This window comes from Cynocephalus volans, chromosome 4 (assembly GCF_027409185.1).
Source record: "Cynocephalus volans isolate mCynVol1 chromosome 4, mCynVol1.pri, whole genome shotgun sequence".
Taxonomy (NCBI): Eukaryota; Metazoa; Chordata; class Mammalia; order Dermoptera; family Cynocephalidae; genus Cynocephalus; species Cynocephalus volans.
Window position 1 is genome coordinate 100,039,637 of NC_084463.1, and position 20,724 is coordinate 100,060,360.

The 20,724-nt window shown below is 39.8% G+C and overlaps 1 protein-coding gene across 3 annotated transcripts in view; it reads right to left on the reverse strand.

Moving 5' to 3' along the window:
* Positions 1 to 17,680: 17,680 nt before the first annotated feature.
* Positions 17,681 to 20,724, reverse strand: part of POLD3 (DNA polymerase delta 3, accessory subunit) — a 108,462-nt gene continuing 105,418 nt past the window's right edge. For all 3 annotated transcript variants that reach the window (XM_063093609.1, XM_063093608.1, XM_063093610.1), the window contains exon 12: positions 17,681 to 19,836. In XM_063093609.1, the coding sequence (XP_062949679.1) occupies positions 19,637 to 19,836 (200 nt within the window). In that variant the 3' untranslated portion in view covers positions 17,681 to 19,636. The remainder of the gene's footprint in view (positions 19,837 to 20,724) is intronic.

Here is a 20,724-nt window from a genome sequence, read left to right on the forward strand (position 1 = left end):
ATACAATACTGAATGAATTGATGGTGGGAGACATCATAGCCTTGTTCCCAAACTTAGTGGGAAGTGTTCATTCAATATTTCATCATTAAGTGTAATATATGATATTTAGTTTTTCATAGATTCCACTTAAGAGGTTGAGGATGTTTTCTTATTCCTAGTTTTGGAACTTTTTTTCCTTTTTATCAAAAATAAGTGTTGAGCTTTGTGAAAATACACATAGTTTATCTTCCATGTGCACTTGTAATAAACAGGTATTCTACAGTTACCGAGTAGAGTGTTCTGCAAATGTCAATCAGGTCAAGTTGGTTGATAAGGTCTTTCTAGTATTGTATATTATTTAATTTTCCTCCAATATGGGTCACACTTTCTCATTTCTTTGTGTATCTCATAGTGTTTTGTTGAAAACTGGATATTTTAGATAATACATTCTAGCAATTATGAAATCTGATACTTTCCCCCTAGAGGTTGTTGTTGCTTTCGTTTGTTAGTAATTTGCTCAGACTAAATCTGTGGAGTCTGCAGTGTGGGATCATTGATATCTTTTTTGGTTTTATTTGTTTGTTTGTTTTGTTTTAAAAACCTTTATTTTTAAACCTTATTTCCTAGGGATTGCACACATGTCAGCACTGTATAGCATTGAGCCAATGATTGGTCAGAGGTTGTGCTCAAACACCAAGAGCCTGTAACTTCCACCTTCTGCAATGGTTCTATCATAAATTTGTGTGTGGGCTGGGCAATGCATCAAAATTCAGGCAGTTTACAAGTCTGCCCCAGCTTTTACTTTCTGTTAGGCACTCTCATGTTTCCTCTACCTGTCTGCATGGCCTCAAGTTCTACAAGGAATATGTAAATAGATAAGGCACTCTTTGGTTTCTCCTGCACATGTGCTTTGCCAGAGATATGTGGGAGTTTACCAAGGCTCCCCTCCCTGCAGCTATCTCATTCCTTGTATCTCCCTGGTCTCTTCCTTGCTCCAACCAGGACCTCAACCTTAGGCTAGCTGAGCTGTTGGTTTTCCTTGTTGCTTTTTCTGTTTTTTGTTTTTGTCACTGAGATTGCTATTGTTTTTTTTAATGTCTTTGGGCCTGTAGTTTCTCAAGCTCTGCTCCATATCAAGTGAGTGCCCTCGCATAGCAAGACTGCAGGTTTTCATGACTTGTCTCTCCCAGTGTAATTACCATGCTGACTGAGCTGGTACAGCGGGAATGGAGGGTATGAGGAGGGTTGCAAGCAGCCCCAGGTTAAAACACCAGACTCCCACTGTTCTTACTTGAGGTTCGGTAATTTTTCATGAATAAATGCTTCTCAATTTGTTGTAAACCTCTGATCAATCTTGTATTTGACAATTTCATCATTTTAACATTTTGGTTTTTTTAAAGCGGATTTTCTGAGCTCCTTACCCTGCCATTCCAGAAGTCCTGCTCCCATCATTCTACATCTTTCTAAATTGTAGATTTTTCTACTTTTTTCAGTTCTGTCCATTTTTACTTCATATTATTAAATGTGTGCATATTTAGGAGTGTTATGTCTTCTTGGTGAATTGATTCTCTTATTAAGAAAAGATGTCTCTTTACATCTGGTAATACTCCTTGTCCTGAAGTCTACTTCATATGATGTTAATATAGCCATTCCAGGTTTCTTATGATTTGTGTTTGCATGGTCTTTTTCTATCTTAGTACTTTTAACCTATCTGCATCTTTATGTTTAATGTGCTCTCCTATAAACAGCATATATTTGGGTCTAGCTTTCTTTTTTTAATCCAGTCTGACAATTTCTGCCTTTTAATTGGAGTGTTCAGTCCATTTACATTTAATGTTCATATGATTACATTGAAGTCTGCCATCTTTCTATTGCTATTTGTCCCATCTCTTCTTTGTTCTTTTCTCTTCTAACCTTCTTTGGTTTAAATTATTTTTAGTATTCCATTTTATTTCCATTATCGACTTAGTAGCTATGCTTTTGGGCTTTGTTGTTTTTAGTGGCTGCTCTCAGGTTTACAGTACACATATTCAACTTATAACAGTTTATTTTTTTTAAAAAGATGACCAGTAAGGGGATCTTAACCCTTGACCTGGTGTTGTCAGCACCACGCTCTCCCAAGTGAGCTAACCGGCCATCCCTATATAGGGATCCGAACCCACGGCCTTGGTGTTATCAGCACCACTCTCTCCCAAGTGAGCCATGGGCCGGCCCTATAACAGTTTATCTTTAAATAATATTATACCACCTCAAGTATAACATAAGAACCATTCAAAAGTATACTTCTATATTCCCTCCTCTTGTCCTTTGTGCTAGTTCTGTCATATATTTTATTTCTACTTAAGTTATGTATCCCACAATACATCATTTTTGCTTTAAACAGTTATCTTTAAAAAAAATACCTGAAATATAACTTTATTGTGATTCTAAACAAAAAGGAAGAGGAATGACAGTAACAAACAAGATTTCAACACTGAATACTGATATAGGAGGTGCTCAGTTTCCCTGGGCTTGGGTTACAGGACACAAACACACCTCTGGGTTACAAGCCATTCCCCAAAGTTTTAGGTCCCTCCTGTTGGCCCTCCTCTAGAGGAAATCTACTGTTGCCAGTTAGACCTATTTTCAGCACTAACATGGGGAAAATGAGACCACAAGGCATTGGCTTATGCAAATCCAGTGGCTGGGCATGCTCAGTAGAGAAGAGTTATATAATCCTGGTGGTTGAATGACCTTCCACTAGAGGTGCTAGAGAGCACAGAATATTCTTGAATATGCCTGGTGCATGTGACACGATTTTACCAATGAACATGCTCCAGGAAGAGACCAACTGAGCATGTGCAAGACTAATGTCACATAGCTGGGAACCACCTACTTAATTGATTACTCATTAGATGGCAAAACTATAAAAGCTGAATCTCAGCAGAAGGTGGGGTTGTTGCTCACTTTCCTGGACACAATCCACACTTCGCTGGCTGAGGTGTATATAATTTCCTGTGTAGCAAACTTACTTTCAGCAAGTGGCTACTCACTCTCTTGAGCCAACCTGCACTCTGTACTGAACTCTAAGTGTGTATTTCTTGCTTTTGTGTTAAACTTCATGTGGGCCCTGCTCAGTCTCTGGAGCTATGCTGCACTCCCTCTGTGGAACCTGTATTTCTTTCTTATCTATTATATTAAACCTATTCTCACTTTCTACAGTGATGCTGCTCTTGAATTCTTTCCTGTGGCAGAGTCCAGGACCTGGTAAGAGGACAGGGTGGGTTGAGGCCAACTATCAGGGTCCTCGGACCCTACCTCCAGCATCATTACTAAGTGAAATAAGCCTGTTTGAAAAGACTACATCCTATATGATTCCAACTTTATGACATTTTAGGAAAGGCAAAACTATGGAAACAGGACCAGGGGTTGTCAGAGGTTAGGAGGGTAAGAGGCATGAATAGGTGGAGCGCGGAGGATTTTTAGGGCAGTGAAACTACTCTGTGTGCTACTACGATGGTGGATTTGTGCCATTATACAGTTGTCGAAATCCATACAATGTACAAGAGTGAGCCCTAATGTAAACTACGGACTTTGAGTGACAGTGATGTGTCATTGTAGGCTCACTGATTGTAACAAATGTACCATGCTGGTGTGGGAGTTTGATAGTGGAGGAGGCTATGTGTATGAGGGTGTAAGTGGTATATGGGGAAATCCCTATCTTCTGCTCAATTTTGCTGTGAACCTCAAACTGCTCTAAAAAATAGTCTTTTAAAAAATTTCAGTGGATAGGATTAACAGCAGATTTGATAGTGCAGAAGAAAAATAATGGTAAATCTGAAGACATAGAAGTAGAAACTCAAAACTAACTCACAGAGAGAAAAAAAAGTCTTAAAAAATAGCAAAGGGCTGGCTGGTTAGCTCACTTGGTTAGACTATGGTGCTGATAACACCAAGGTCATGGATTTGGACCCCCTTACCAGCCAGCTGCCAAAAAAAGAAAAAAAAAAAAAAAGTTTAGCAAAGTCTCCTATGAGAGAATGTGGCCTAGCTCCAGACACTGGACAGGGCCCACACCAAGTTTGATATAAAGGTAAGAAATAAATATTTAAAGTTAAGTATAGAGTGTAGGCTGGTTCAAGAGAGTGAGCAGCCAGTTACTGAAAGTAAGCTTGATACAAAAAAAAAAAAAAAAAACACTCCACAGAGTACAGGATGGCCCTGAGAGAGTGAGCAACCACCCTGCCTCCTATCAGGATTCAGCTTTTATAGTTTTGCTGTCTAACACATATTCATGCTACCTAATGAATATTCAGTTAAGGAGGTGGTTCCCTGTTATATAACATAGTCTTGCACATGCTCGGATGGTCTCTTTTTGGAGCATGTTCATTGGTCAAATCCTATCACATGCACCAGACATATTCAAGAATATTCTGTGCTCTTTAGCACCCCTAGTGGAAGGTCATTCAAAGGATAAATTCCACTGTACTGAGCATGCTCAGCTACTAGGGTTATATAACCCTTCTCTACTCAGCATGCCCAGCCACTGGATGTGCTTAAACCAGCCCCTGGTGGTCTCAATTTCCACGTGTTGGTGCCAAAAGTAGGTCTAATAAGCAACAGTAACTTTCCTCTAGGGGAGGACCTAAGGGAGAGGCTTGAGACCCTGGGGAGTGGCTTGAAATCCAGAGGTTTGTCCTGAAACCCAAATCCAGGGAACTGAGCACCTCCTATCTCAGTAATATGCATTTAAGTATCTTGTATGTCTTCTCATGGCCTGGTAGCTCATTTATTTTTAGCCCATAATATTCCATTGTCTGGATGTACCACAGTTTATTTCTCCATTCACCTACTGAAGGACATCTTGGTTGCTTCTAAGTTTGGGCAATTATGAATAAAGCTGCTAAAAACTAATCTCAAAAGGATCAAGCTCAACTACAAGTCAATTATCTGCCTTTCAGAGCAAAAACTCAACACTCCATTAAGGAAGGCAAAATTCAGACATCCAAAATGTAGCATCCATAATGGTACATCTGTGTGTAGGTTTTCGTGTGAATATGTTTTCAACTCCTTTGAGTAAATACCTAGGAGTGTGATGGTTGAATGTTATGGCAACAGTATGTTTAGTTACATAAGACACTGCCGATTATATCCAAAGTGACTATACCATTTTGCCACCAGCAATGAATGAGAGTTCCACCATCCTTGCTAGCATTTGGTGCTAGTGTTTTGGATTTTGGCCATTCCTCCATTTATATTGCCTTTGCTCCTTTGTCAACGATCAGTTGACTTTATTAATGTGGCTCTATTTCTTGGCTGTCTATTGTGTTACATTGATCTATTTGCCTATTACTAATATCATACTGTCTTGATTACTCTAGCTTTACAGTAAGTCTCGAAGTTCAGTAGTGTCAGTCTTCTGACTTTGTTCTTCTCTTTTGATGTTATGTTGGCTATTCTAAGTCTTTTGCCTCTTCGTATAAACTTTAGAATCAGTTCATTAATGTCCACAAAATCATTTGGTGGGATTCTGATTGGTATTGAATCAAATTTATAGATCAAGCAGTAAATGTTTTTTTAAAAAAATCGTATTTTTCAGTTCTTTGACTTCTATTTGATTCTTTTTTATAATTTTCTCTATTGAAATTCCTTATTTTCCCTCATTATGTTTATGCTTTTCTCTAAAGCCTTGAATTAATTTATAATAACTATTTTAAACTTCTTGTCTGCTAACTCCAACATTAATGTCATTTATGGGTCTGTTTCCATTGAACGATTTTTCTTCTGGTTATTGGTCATATTTTTCTGCTTCTTTGCAGGTCTACTAATATTTTATTTTACACTGGACATTATGGATACTGCTACATTTTGGGTGTCTGAATTTTGTCTTCCTTAATGAAGTGTTGAATTTTGCTCTGGCAGGCACATAATTGACTTGTAGATGAGCTTGATCCTTTTGAGGTTGGTTTTTAAGTTTTGCTAGGGTGGATCTAGAGTAGCCTTTACTCTAGGGCTAGGTTAGTCCTACTGTTAAGGCTTGGCCTTTCTGAGAGGTCTACTGAATTCTTAGGGTACTCAATGAGATCTCTATATTCTGGTTAGCTTTAACTCAAACATATCTCAGTTCTCTGCGTGCAGTGGTAGTTGTTTAGTTTCCCATACTCCAGTAGTTGTTCTTTGCCTGGCCTTTTGGAGTGTCTCCCTATGCATGTGTAGGGGAGCTTATGCACATTTCTAGAGCTCTTTTTTTTTTTTTTTTTTCGTGCAGCTCCATTCTCTCTAAAATCCTGCCTTGCAAATTTCAGCTGCCCCAGTAGCCATGAACTTGCATCTCAGCAAAACTCTGTTGTTTGGTCTCTTTTTCCTGCATCAGAATCTAGAAAATGCCTCCAAATTGGGTGATGACGAGGCACACCTAATGTCTTCTGTTGGGATCATACTCCTATTCTGCCTGATGTCCAATATCTGAAAACAGCTATTTCATATGTTGTGTCCAGTTTTATAGTTGTTTGTGGTGCAAGGGCTAATTCAGTACCAGTTACTCTGCATGACCAGCAGCAGAAATCTCTATCATTTTTTAACTATGTAATCTTAGTCAAGTCACTTAACCTCTCTGAGCCTCAATAGTTTTCACATCAAATCAGGCTGGTAATAGCTACTTCAAAATATTGTTAAGATGAAAAGAAATAATGTATACAAATCCCCAAACTTAGTGCCTGGAGCATTGCAGAAGCTCCACAAAGGACTGTTTATTACTGTGATTATGTTACAATGTGTTAAAATCTGTGTTGAACAGAGGTGACTGAAAAGGCTAGCAGGAGATCAACAGACAGGTTAGGAATCATTCCTGAAGTCACAAGCTCTCACCATCCCATAATGGCACAGTCTGTAGGCTTTGGGTTGTCCTAAGTAGCTACTGACATGCCTCACTAATGGATGACCTTTTTGTAGCCAAGGACCAGGTGAAGGCCATTGTCCATAACAAGAAATGAAAGTGAGAGAATCAAGCACAATGGAGGCAGTGCGATATAGTGGAAAGAACACATAAATTTTGGAATCTCAAAAGGCCTGGGTTTCAACACCAGATGTATTACTTGATCTTAAGTAAACCCCACAATCTTGTCTGTAAAACAGGGATTAGTATATTCCTTGCAGATTGTTCTGAAACTAAGAGATAATATATAAAGTCTTTGGTATATAGCTGACACTCCATACCTACCACTATTATTTCTAACATCTAATTATATCACTTGCTTAATAACTTTCCCTGGTTTCTTATTTCCCCTAAGATAAAATCCAAACTTCTTCCTTTTTTTTTTTTTTTTGTCTTTTTTGTGACCGGCCGCACTGCGCTCAGCCAGTGAGCACACCGGCCATCCCTACATAGGATCCGAACCAGCAGTGGGAGTGCCATTGCGCTCCCAGCACCGCACTCTCCCGAGTGCGCCACGGGGTCAGCCCAAAATCCAAACTTCTTAATATGGCTTATAAAACCCTCCATGACCTGACATCCTTCTACCTCTTCAGCCTTGAATCTTACCTTTCTGAGCTTCTTTGGTTTTGCTTCAGCCACACGGAACTACTTTCTTGACCTATCAAGGCCTTTACCCTGTCTTTATATCTCTGTCTGGAACATTCTTCCTATCCTTGACTTGGCTTACCAATTTACACATCACCTTATTCATTTATTCTTTTGTTCATTTATTCACCAAATGTTTATCGAGGAACCATGACATACCAGGTACTTGGATATAACAGTGAACAAGATATGTACAGTCCCTGTCCTCATTGGAATTTATGCTCTAGCCTTACCGTACCTGCCATGCCTGGATTTGGGGCCCCTGCTATATGCTTTCATAGCACCCTGTATTTCTCCTCTCATAGCCCTTCTCTTATTATAATTGTTTATTTACCTATAAGTAACCCTCTCTAAATCATAAGCTCTGTGGGGGCATAAACCATGTCCTAATCCTCACTTTACTTCTACTCTTTAACACATTAAATATTTGTTGAATTAACAAATTACTGAAAACGCAGCTTAGCTCTGAAACATACCAAGAGCACCCACTCTGTTGTCCAAGGCACTGTGGGAGATAAAGATTCAGGCCCATGACATCAGCCTCGGGGACAAGCCAAAGGTGAGGGTAACAATCACCAAGATTTCTGACTCTTGGGTCCCATGTTCCCCACTTGTGCTTACAAGCCCATGTTGATACTCTCTTGACTCTCTGTTAGCAGTAGTAATTCGCCACTGTTCTCCCTAGCTCAGTTTCTGCTGCAGAAGTATTTTCTTTCTTTGTACTTTTAAAGCCCCCAATCCACTGAGTTCTTATCAGGTTTACAGACCCTGCTTAAGTCTCTAGGAAGCACATCAAGTTCTGAGTGGCAGCAGCTGCACACAAATGATGCCTCTCTGCCAGCGAACAACTAGACCCCCATGCAAGGCACGTACCTTTTAGCTTCCTCTTATCCCTTGGTGAGTTTCCTGTCTCCCTCAGGCACTATCTTTATAGCCTCATCTTCTTTCCTCAATTAAAATTGTCAAAGCCTGGTTGTATTTCCTTTCTCTAAATGAATAAAATTTAAGTATGCCTAGAAACTTGGTTCTATTCAGGTTTGCATAAGTTAGATTTGATCTCTATTACTTGAAGCCGTGAGAAAGTCATTTTCATGTACTGATGATGAGCATAAAAATTCGTACAACCTTTGGGAGGGCAATTTGGCAATATGTATCAAGAGCTCCTTAAAAATTTATATCCTTTGACACAGTAATTCTATTCCAAAGACTATCCTAAGAATAACCTAAAATGCATCAAATATTTGGTTGTAGATACCCAAAATGTAAGCATAATGCTAAGAAAACTTGTCTCTATCAGACTTGCTTAAAAGTTGCTTACAAGACATTCAATTTTCACATAATTATTATTATAAGAAGGCATTTAGGTCCAAAATTTAGCCATCTGGAGGACTCGAAGGGAAAAAAGCTCTCAACTCTGTAATGTGATAGAGTGGACTACAATTTTAGAGATGAAGTTCCTCACTGACTTCCTTGGTTGTCTGTGTAAGTTACCGAACCTCCCTGGGCCTGTTTCCATATCTACAAAATGGGGCTAATATCTGCCCTATCTACCTTTGACAGGATGTAAGCAGAGGTCCAGCTTTCCCTTTTGTCTGTACTTGTGAGGTCTCTGTAATAACAGGAATTGTCTTCAATGACTTCCTTTTGCCTTTAGAATGACAAAATCCTTATCAAACAATCTGGCCCAGCCTACCTCTCTAGACTCATCTTGGACACAGCTTCCCTGTTGGTCACCGTTCTCCAGCCACATGCCCACCCCAGACCTTCAAATACGCTCTTCCTTCTGCCTGAAATACTGGAATGCTTTCACCTGGCCACCTCCTACTTATCTGTAAAGTCTGAGCTTAGATGTCACTTTTACCAGGACATCTTCCCTGATGACTCCAGCATGTTTGGATCCCTCTATTAGATCTCATAGGATCTAATATGCCTGCCCTCTAAGGATCCTTTGTAAGGCTTATCACAATGATCATTAAATACTTGTTCATGCAATTATTTATTTGGTTGCTTCTCCCTTTCAAAACTCCATGAGGACAGATTCTGTTTCTGACCTGTTCATGACTATGTATTTTTAAGGGCTTGGCAGAGTGTCCAGCACAGAGACACAAGGTAAGTAATCTGTTAAATGAATGGATTCTTAAAATCTTAGAGGATCAGAGATGGAGACCTAATGCCTTCATTTTAGAGTTGACAAAAGTGAAGTCCATAGACAATAAATGACTTTCTCAGGATCACACGGCAAGTGAGAGTGGAAGAGGCAGTTTGGGAATTCATTCATTCATCCAATAAATATTTTCTAAGAGCCTACTATGTTCTAGGCACTGTCCTAGGTGCTGGAGTTAGAATGATGAACAAGACAGTCCCTGACTTCCTAGAACTTATATCGTGGTGGAGGAGATGGCCAATAAGCAGATAAACAAACAGATACATAATAGCTGAGATAGTGATAACTGTTATAAAGAAAGAGGTGCTCTGTAGACAAAAATCACATAACCAGCAAGCACTCAAACCCATGCTTTCTGCTTCTAAGTGCAGGGCTCTTTCCACTACACCACGCTGTCTGCCTGAAGTAAACAAACAAAACCATAATTTATGAGGCTCCCTCAGCTGTGTGTGCACTTGGCAAGTGGGGTGAAACCTTCATGCTGTCCATGAAAAAGGGCCAACATCATCAGAAGCAGCAGCTGACTGGCTTGCCTACTAAAGCAGGTGTCACGGCACTAGCCAGCCTGCCCTCTGCTGCCTTGAAACTTCACATCTGGTGCCCAAAGAGAGAGAGTGCGTGTTTAAATTAGACAGCTATTGAAATGAGTGGATTGAGGGCTGGAGTTGGCTGGTCTTGGGGAATGATGCAAATCACTAGGGGACAGTACTCAGGAGGTGAACAGAGAAAAGAGATGGGCTCAAACTGCAGGCGCAAATCCTGCCTGAGTACCCTGTACATCATTGGGGGAAGCGGGGGGGCCTCTTCACTGCTGGAGATCTGTTTATTTTTTCATTAATGAAGGTACCCTCTGATGTCTGTACTTGGGAAGTAGAATGCACACACGGACCACTGCCTTTCCTTTAACCTGTTTGAAGTGGAAATATGATTGAAACAAGAGCATATTTTCTGTATGCACGTAGAATGACAGGCAGCCCACCTACAAAGTAGGGGTGCTGGTGGATCAAAGAGTAGTCACAGAATTGACAGGTGAGCAGAATCACAAGGCTATCCCACTGAAACACTGAGCCCATTAGCACTCCCTCCTCACTTTGTTATAATATCAGTTTTGACATTCTGATGTGTCATCTATTACACAAAGTGAGCATTCTAATAAGGTTTGTTGAAAAAAATAAATGAAGTACGACAACTCATTTTTCTCACATGGGTAAGATTAAAGCCCAAAGGATCTTTAATCTTTGCTTTGAAAATAATAAGTTGGCACTTCCTAAGCAACCACTATAAACTGGGCACTTTACATTTATCATCTCAAACCCTCACAATAACTCTGAGGTAGATACTAGCTTCGTCTTACAGATGAGGAAATAGACTCCAAGAAATTAAGTGACTTTCTGGAAGTCACACTGATCATAAATGGGCACTGAGCTCCGGTCTGACTCTGAGGTCCAAGTACTTTCTACAAAACCAAAAAGTGAACACCACTTGCCTGAAAGCAAAAAGTGACTTATCTCTAGCTGCTCTGCTGCTTCTAAAGTGTGTAGGCTGGGAAGCCACATAACTAATATTGTGAACTATGCATAATTCTAAGTTAGGGGTAGGAGGGTTTTATGCAAGAGCTTCAGGGTAGTTGTTCCCATATTTTAGGTGTGAACTTTGGGGTTCACAGCAAAAACATTTACTGCTAAAGAAGAGTTATATCATGGTACAGTCCCAAGTATAATTCATTCAGTGAGTGCCTACTATGAACACTAATTATGATATGCAAGACTGTTGTTCTCCCCACCACTCGAAAAAACTCACATCAGTCTGTCTCTCAAATCCCAGCTCTACCATGTACTGGCTGGGCAGCCTCTCTGCCATTGAATTTCCTAATTCATGAAATTGGGCAGATACCTACACCTCAGAAAACTGTTAAGGATTAAATGATATAAAGTATATGGAAGCACCTGGCATAGAAGAGGTGTATGATACATATGACTGGGGCTGAATTTAGTTGACTAGTCTGGGACTATGGGTCATTTTGGCCCCAAGAATTCCAGGGAGATGCAGTCAGTTCCAGGTCTAAATCAGAGTGTGTGTATGTGCGTCAGAGAATGGCCTACATGCATCCTTAGTGGAACTGTGGAACCAATCCCATCTCCATGGTTTAACTAGGACCATGGCTCAGGCGAGAGCCAGAGGATTTCCAAGCATGAGATGACCCAGCAAAAGGTTAATCATTCCACATTTGAAGTCACTACTAATACTCTCCTGTCCTGGGTTTCCATGGGGAACAAAGAAGGCATCTGCCTCAAATGGAACAAAATCCAACTTCAAATTACTTTCCTCTGCTTGTTCTATCTCAAGATGCTGGTGCAATGTGGCTCCTACTTATGACCTATTTCATACCAATAATTCTGTCTTCAGGCTACTAAGGGTGATTTTTCTAATGTACATAGCTGACATGTTAAAATTTTTCAGTGGCTTCCTATTGCCTGTAGGCAAAGCCTAAACTAGCAAAGACTTCTGTGATCTGGCCCTTGTCTACTTATTTGGCCTCCTTTCTATCTCCCACTAAACCACTTATAGCTCTCTAAATACTCCATGCTTTCTAATGTATCTATGCCTTTGTATGTTCTGTTCCTTCTGCCTGGAAAGCCCATCTCACTTTTCCATCTAGAAAACTCTTATTCTTCTCTAGACCTCAGTTTAAGCACTTCCTCCTCTGGGAACTCTTTCCTTAATCCCTCTGGCAGTCACAGGCAACCCTTCCCTGTGTCCACACCAACATGTGGGCACAAACCTCCTTTATACAGAAGGAGGAAGGACATGGTACAGTAGAAAGAATACAGGCTTAAAGTTAACAAACCTAGAGTTCAAATTTTGACCCTACCTCCAGGCCAGCCAGAACACCAACAGAGGAGAAAAAGCCTTAGTCTCTAGCCTAATGTATAGTCCACTGGTGTGGTTTTCCTTATATGGAGGTAGATGCAGGGGACTGTAGCCAAAAGACTCAGTGTCCTGAACCACTGGCAAGATTAACAATTTTAAAAGTGTAATTCATTTTGCTTGTTTTGTTCCATCTAATGGAGAGTTGGCATCCATGCAGGTTTGCTAATCATAAGCATTCTAGTTCCTCTAACTTGTCATAAATTTACTATTAAAAATATACATGTCTCACTTTGCCACTTATTGGGCAAATCATTTACGCTCTCTGAGCCTTCCTGTCTTATTGGGCAAATCATTCAAACTCTCTGAGCCTTCCTATCTTCAACACTTTATTTGTAAATGGGAGGATCAGAGAAAATATATTTAAATATCTAACAGAAATTTGGCCCATGGTAAGCACTCATAAATATTATAATATTATTATAGCACATCATAATGATTTGCCTCTCTCCCCCCACTAGATAGTAAATTCCTCAAGTTCTTTTTATCCCCAGCATTAGTACACCAGTGTTGGGCACATAGTAAACTTTTAATAAAAATCTGAGAAGTGCACATACATGCACATTTTGCTTTTCCAATAGACTGTCAGTCCCAGAAAGGCAGAGAACTTGTCACGTACCTTAACTTAAATTTCCCACAGCAGCCATCATGGTTGTTGAGCAAATCAAGTAAGCATTCAAGGATTCAAGGCACACTTATGAGTAGAACAATACATTCTTCTTCTTAGGGGTTGCTATACCATGGAAAAGTCACACAATGCAGTCTGAAGATCTAGGTTCTAGCCTTGGTTCACTCCCTCACTGTGAGGTGTTAGCCATCCTAGCTAAGCTCCCTAGGCTTGCTTTCTGCAAAATGTGGGAGAAAGTCCTTGCAGATTATCATAAGGATGAAATAGATAAAGTAAACCACAATTTATTATTTATAAATAAATGTAGAATATAACTAAAAGGGACAAGGGAAATACTCCTATCAGTCCTTGTGGTTTGCGGGAAAATGGTTCTGCCTTCTGTATATCCTACTCCAGGATATAATAAAAAAGCACAATCCCATCATTTGCCACATTTATGTAATCTTCACATACTTTATAAGCTTGAAGGAAGAATCCTAGGAAAATAAGGTTTTGATATTTGAAACAGAAAACAATGCCGTGGCCTAACCCAGTTGCAATCACTGGACATAAAGTGCCCTGGGGCCACTTTTCTACCTGTGAAGCATAGCTTAAACAGGACAAAAAAGATGACAAATTTCCTCTTGATTTTCTTACAAAGATTAAGTCAAAGGCAAGGCCAAGAATTGAACAACTTTTTCAAGGAAAACAGTGTTCTTGACTTAAATTGAAACTGACTAAATGGATTGCTTAGGGAACTATGCTCTATTTAGAAGAGTTGCCCAGTGATCTAAAATTAATCAGAAACTTTAGTGTATTCTAGCCTCTCTTTAAATTCTTAACTTTATTAGTCTACTTATTTAATTTTGTAATTTAGTAACTAAGGTATACTGAACATATTTGAATCTTGGCTTATAGATTCAAGACCACTTGGCAGGGATGCTGTAGAGAGGACTCAAGCATCAGATGAGTGGTTGACTTAGATAAACATTGAAATTGCCTTCAAATCTGACAATCTGGGGTCTGAACAACTAGTTGTACTTCCCGTTATAAAAATGAACATCAATCATCATTGCACGGTATGAAAGTATAAACTAATATATGGCCAAGAGGTGATATAGCACAGTGGTTAACACTGCAAGCAATGGAGACAAATTGTGAAGATTTATATCCTGGCTCTGCCACTTGCCAACTCTGTGACCTTGAGCAAGTTACTTAACCTCCCTGCCTCAGTTTTCCCAAGTGCATAGAAGGAATAAAAGTACCTATCTCATAGGGTTTCTATGAGCATTAAAAGAGTTAATGCAACTAATGTGCTTGAAACAGTGCCTGGCACATAATAGGTGCTCAAAAAATGTGAGTTATTCTGAATTGTAATTATTTAATATGAGTCAAAATACTAGGGACTGCCCATGCATTATTTCATTAAAGCCTTAAACCCTTTAAGGTAGGTGGTAACTAATTTTAAAGATGAGGAAACTGAAGTCCACAGAGGATGAGTACCTTGCCTAACCTCAGTGCCTCAGACAGGGTTTGAATCCAGGGCCCTCTGCCTCCTAAGCCTGTGTTGTTTCCATCACAGGATGTTGTTTCCCCAGTATGCCAAAACTGCTGCGTATGTACAAAACTGAGTTGAACTTATGTTGACTCAGTATATATCTTATGAACTGTCTTTTGAAATTATCCCTGGTACCTGATTGCTTTCTTGTCAAAACTCTCATTCTTAAAGTAGAACAGAAGTAACTCCATTAATTACAGATTCTCTTAATCCTGGGTTACTTATACCACGACTGTATAAATGGTGAGTGAAGTTGAAACAGCTAAATAAAACCTACTAAAATGGTGAACCTTCCTCAGCTTGATTCTTAAGTTCTTTGTCGTTCTTTGCACAGGACTATAAGATTTTGGCCATTATGATTATCTCAGTTATTTTCTGAATTATTAAGTTCCTTCTTTATCATTGATCTAAGCATTGTTTCAACTACTATATGCTATTTAGTGTATATGTCCTGTCACTCCAAAATAGTAACTTCTGGGCTTTTGAAATCCCCAAAGTATCTTGTCCAGGACCAAACATAACTAGCATTCAACACTGCTTGATGCTTTGGATTTGAAAGATCCAAGGCAAACATTAAGTGGTTTTTCCATTCTTTAAGAGTTCAGTTAAAAGACATGCCATATGGAAGAAGAATTTTGAGAAAGAAAGCCTAAAAGACCAAAAGAAAGAAGCTAAAGAAGGACTAACCATGAAGAACTCTGAGTATTAAAAAAGAAGATGGGGGGAGCCAAGGTGAAGCCTCAAGAAACAAGGAGTCTGGCAAGAGCAAATGAGAAAAATAAAAGGGATGGAGGGAGGTATGAGGGAATCAGACAATATTCAGGGTCTGAAATAGAAGGGGAATTCTAGAGTTAAGGTGGGTTCTGATCCAATGGAAAAGTATTGGATCAGAAAGAAGACTTACCAAGTTTCTCTGGCTAAGGAGCCTGTGTGGCAACCTGTGGGTGGCCCACACTTAAGAACACAAAAATCTGGACACAGATACAAGTAAAGAGAAGTGTCATGAGCAGGGAGTGGTGAGAGTCAGTCCTAAATGCAGTCATTTGGGTACAATGTGCCCTTCAGAGAGGGCACGGTGACAGCATGGACTAATTTACAGAGCTGCCAGGGCAATAACTCAGAAAGCAATACTGCCTTCTCACAACAAAACGAGGCACCCCCAGAATGTTTCAGGGTGGTAAAAGCTGCATTACAGCATACTGAGATCCCGGAACCAATGAAAGGAGACAAGTTTACCAAAACGAGTCTTGACAGAGTACGTTTCTGGCAAATACATTATTAGGCACTCATTCTACTCAGGTCCTGGAGAAACTATTTAGTTTCCTTATATGGCCCTTCTCTTCAGTTCTCCCCTGTATAATAACTAATGTCTTCTTAAAGAAACAAAGATAGAAAAGGAATAGAACTGTTCCACTCACCGCCTCCACCACTCCCTCAGTTTTTTTCAGGGAGGTGAGTGGAGGCTCATATCATTGAGTGTGGCACAGAAGAACTACCAGCTTTTGAAATTACTTTTTAAAAACTGATTCTGCTAAATAAATCTATGTTGATAGGGGAAGATAAGGGAAACACTGCAATTGTCTATGCTGGCTGCCAGAATTAAGCAGCCTTGTTTTAACCATGACAGTTTTCTTTAATCCCATCAGAAATTTAATACTATTAGAACTAAGATGTGATGTGCATGCATGGGTAGAAATACTTACTATGATGGCATACAAAAATCAAAGTAAATGCCAGCTGTCACTCCTGAGAATCAACTTCTAATATTACTTCTTTTCTTAAAATTCTTCAGTTGGTCCCCATTATCTAAAAATACAATCCAAACTCCTTAGCGAGACCCCAACTTCATTTCTCAATACATTTTCCTCCCTATCCTCAAATTCTATAGTCCATTTCCCTCCAAAAGCCATGCTCCTATGCCTGGAAATCCTTTCCATTCCTCTGCTTGGTAAAATCCAAAGAGCTGCTTTCTTTCCTCTTCTCCGAGAAGACTGTCTTGATACCCATCCTCCTATGAACTCTCGGAGGACCCTGTGCTTATCTGCCACTGCACTCTCATATGGCACTGTAATTTCATTTTACTCACTTATCTCTTCCACGAGATTCTTAGGATAAGTACCGAATTCTATGGTTTCTATTATATCCTCTAGTGCCCAGGTAAGAGACATGACACACAATAATCTTTCAATGAATAGTAAATATAGCCATCTATAAATCTCATTTTCTTTTCAATAGAAAAATATTCACTCTCTTTAAAACCTTTCATAAAATAAAACTATCTTCCCATTTTGACAAGTTGTACAGCCAGAATGACTTCGAAAGAATATACCATCTGGGTCATATCCTTGATAACATTTCTGGAAGTTGGTGGCTGACTGCATCATTTATGACATCAGAAAGGAAGCCACTATTTCTAGAGCACTTACGTGTCTGCCATTATGTACCGAATTTATGAAACATACACATTACTTCAGTCTTGATAACCTGTGGTAACTCATTTTAGATCTATTTTGATAAGGAACCTGAGGCTGAGAAATTTGCCCAAGGTCACACAGCTAGCAAGTGATAAAACCAAACTAATACAATGTGCAAGATCAGGATTGATTAGATTTTCTTCAAAATGAACTGAAAAATGAGGTCAGCTGAAACTAAGATTTCCCACAGGGCTGAAAAAATGATGAAGGAAGCAAATAACTTGTCCATTTCAGACTATGGGTATGCAGTTTTAACAACATAAACTGAAAACCAGTCTTGTTCCCTTTCAGAGTTTAAATAATTGCACACACTGCTGCTGTCCTGTTAAATAATAGACTCATCAGACAATCAGTTTGAAGCACTGTTTTAAAACAACTTCTCAAATTTATTTAACTCATGTGGATAACATGGTAGAGTACTGTAATTAAGAAAACAAAAGTCACCACTCAATACTTACTAAGCCTTGCACACAGCTCAGAGTTTAGGAAACATATTGGGCATGAAAATCACAGGACTTGCGTTATCCCTTGAAAGATGGAACTCCAACCAGAACCAGATTTTTCCAATTCAAATTCAGTTTTATTAGAGGTCCCATCATAATGATTTAAAAAAAAAAAAAAAAAAAGACTGGATTGTTGCTTTCTTTTTAATTTTCCATTCCTATTTAGAAAAATGACTAGAGGCACTGACAAAAATAAGCATTTAAAAGGGATTCCTCTCCAGAAGTTTTTTGTAAAGGTTTAAGTCCAGACTTTCCATCCGCTCTCTATCCTTGTTAATTTTAAAAAGAAAGTGTTTTAGAATATGTCAACCTTTATTCGGCTTGCTATATAAAGCTTCTGCTTTCTCAAGTCCTAGACACAATGCCAGGACCATCTCCCAAACCTCTGGTCTTAATAAAGTCTATGCTTGGTTGCTAAAGAAGCTTGTGTTAATCCCAAGGTCAGTCACAATCCTAACCTTAAACAGTAGACGGCTGATTGCATCACTTACAACATACACCAGGCTGAGAAGGAAGGAGCAGGTCAGACACCCCTCGTCTGTTACGGATGAGTCACATCAGCAGTCGAGCCTGTGTTCCCTTCCCAAGAGCTCACTGTGCAAGATCACTGCCATACCACCTCAGTCCACTGAGCTCACTGCCTGTCCAGTCATAATAGAAGTTCCTTGAAAATAACCATTGGAATAGATAATTTTCCTTAAGTTAAAAATGAAAATGTTTTATTAGCCATTTATACCTCCTAACAACTCAGTCTCTCCATCTGTTTTTGGGGCGCGGGGGGTGGGGAGAGGGGGGCAGGCGTGTACTTTTAGGCAAATGAGGGGCGGTTAAAAACACAGAGAAGCAACATCTGCGTATAAATGTGTGCCTTATCTTCCTCACTAACTTCCTGAAAAATTGCTGTTTCTGAACATTCCATTTCCTTGAGAAGGAGAAATTGTATGTAACTGTCACACACTGTATGTACAAAGGGATTTCTCTTTGTAGTCTTCATCTCATCGTATGGGTTTCACTGCAGGGTACAGAAAGGGAGAAGGGGGGAACAAACCACAAAGAGCAGTATAAAGCACACCCTGTGTCAGCAACACAACTCCTTCAATATCATTAATGCGGACTCTAAGTAATTTCTGGTGGAGTTGAATACATCATTAAATTTCTATTTGTGCTCTGCCTGAGGCTGTTTCCTAACCACTAATTGTGAGTGAAGGTCTAGAGAGCTTTTGTAAAGGGGGCAGACACAAGCAATGTCCTGGTCTGTAGCCAGGTGTCAGTGTACTATGTAATGGAGGAAGAGTGTAGGGAGATTTCTGTTTCAGCCTTTAGTCCAACCAAGATTTAAAAGACTTACAGAAAACAGTTTCATGGGGTTAGAAGTGAGGTAGTGGGGAGAGGAGGAGAGGGGGAGTGGTAAACATATCCAATAAAATCCAGGGATAGAAAACACCCACACGAGTTCACAGAATACAGAGGAACAAGAAGGAATACTTCCCAAGCCATAAGTGGATCAGGGCATAGGGTGAGTGGGGCACAGTGGATTAGCCACTAAATGGCTTCGGTGATAATTATGAAATCTGTTCCGATTTAAATTCTGGAGTGAATTCTTCTCCTGGACAGGTGAAAGATTGTGCTTAAACTATGTCATTAGGATGTAACAGATTTTAAAATATTCTTTTGCCTCCTGATTCCAGGTGATTTCCTTTTGGTTAAAAACTAGAAATATTATAAACCTCACAGGATGGAAGAACAGTCTTTTGATACAGGTGAGGTGAGAAGCAAGATAAACTTACACAGTAAGTGAGAGAGTCTATACCTCTTGGTCTTCTCCCTTGACCACTCCAAGTCTCTGACCGACCAGAGATGGCAGTTTATTTCCTTAAGAAGCCAGTAATGGACACTTGTCTGTTGGCTTTGCCCATAGCAGAAGTCCCTTTCTTGGGGCCCTTTCGTTCTTCTTTGGGTTCTCTTTTCACAGTCATGGCAAGGGGTCTGTGTACAGAGGATGTCTTCATCTTAAGCTCCTCTTCGCTATCTGTGCAGGATTCACTCTCATAGACTTTTTCAGTCACTGGTAGAATAAGAAAAAAATGGGACACAGGTGGGTTGAGTCATTTACTCTGTCAAGAGAAAGAAATGTCTTGCTCACCCTAATCACATCATACTGTCTGATCAAGGCAGGTATGCTCACCTAGTACCAAACCTTTCTCCACCGGGAGATCAGATCTAGCCTCCGGTAGGAAGCATGTGGCATCCTGAGCTCGCACAGCCTCTAGTTGGGGCTCATTATTAACATTCATCCTTCCTCCCTCAGTGCTATGTCCCATGCCTTTAAATCGGCCTTTATCATTTAATTGCCCAGATCTTTTATTTGGGTCCTGGTCTATGCTAGTTAACTTCCTGAGCTCTACATCTGAACTGTCTATAACTCAAACACCTTCTTTTAATTCCATGCTTTGACTGGTTCCTTGAGTCTTATCTCCCTGACACATAGTGCCCGCCTATTTTCATTGCTAGTCTTAAATCTCTGGTCTACTTGCCAGCCACCATTATGTCTAGCCAGGCTCACCACCATGGACTCTCCTGGCTAGCTCTATCCTGATGTCACCCACTCTCTGCATATCCAAAGTACAGAGAATGGAGATCAGTTACTCAACTGTTTGGTTCTTAGTTCTGAATGACTGCTAATTAACCCAAGATTTAGTAGTAGTCTACATCATGAAGATAACTGTCCTAAGCAAACTCTATCAGATGACACCCTTGAAAATCTTAAGGAAGGACAATGATAAAAGGAGAAACAAAGTTTGCAGTTCTCTTACTCCCTATCAGCCAAGGGCACATTCTGCCTTTTCTCCTGCCATTAAAACTCACTGAACCCTCCCCAAGGGAAACTTGGAAAAGAGCCATCCCAGTGAGCAGTCATCATAAGCATGCACCAAAGGGCACAAGCACAGACAGT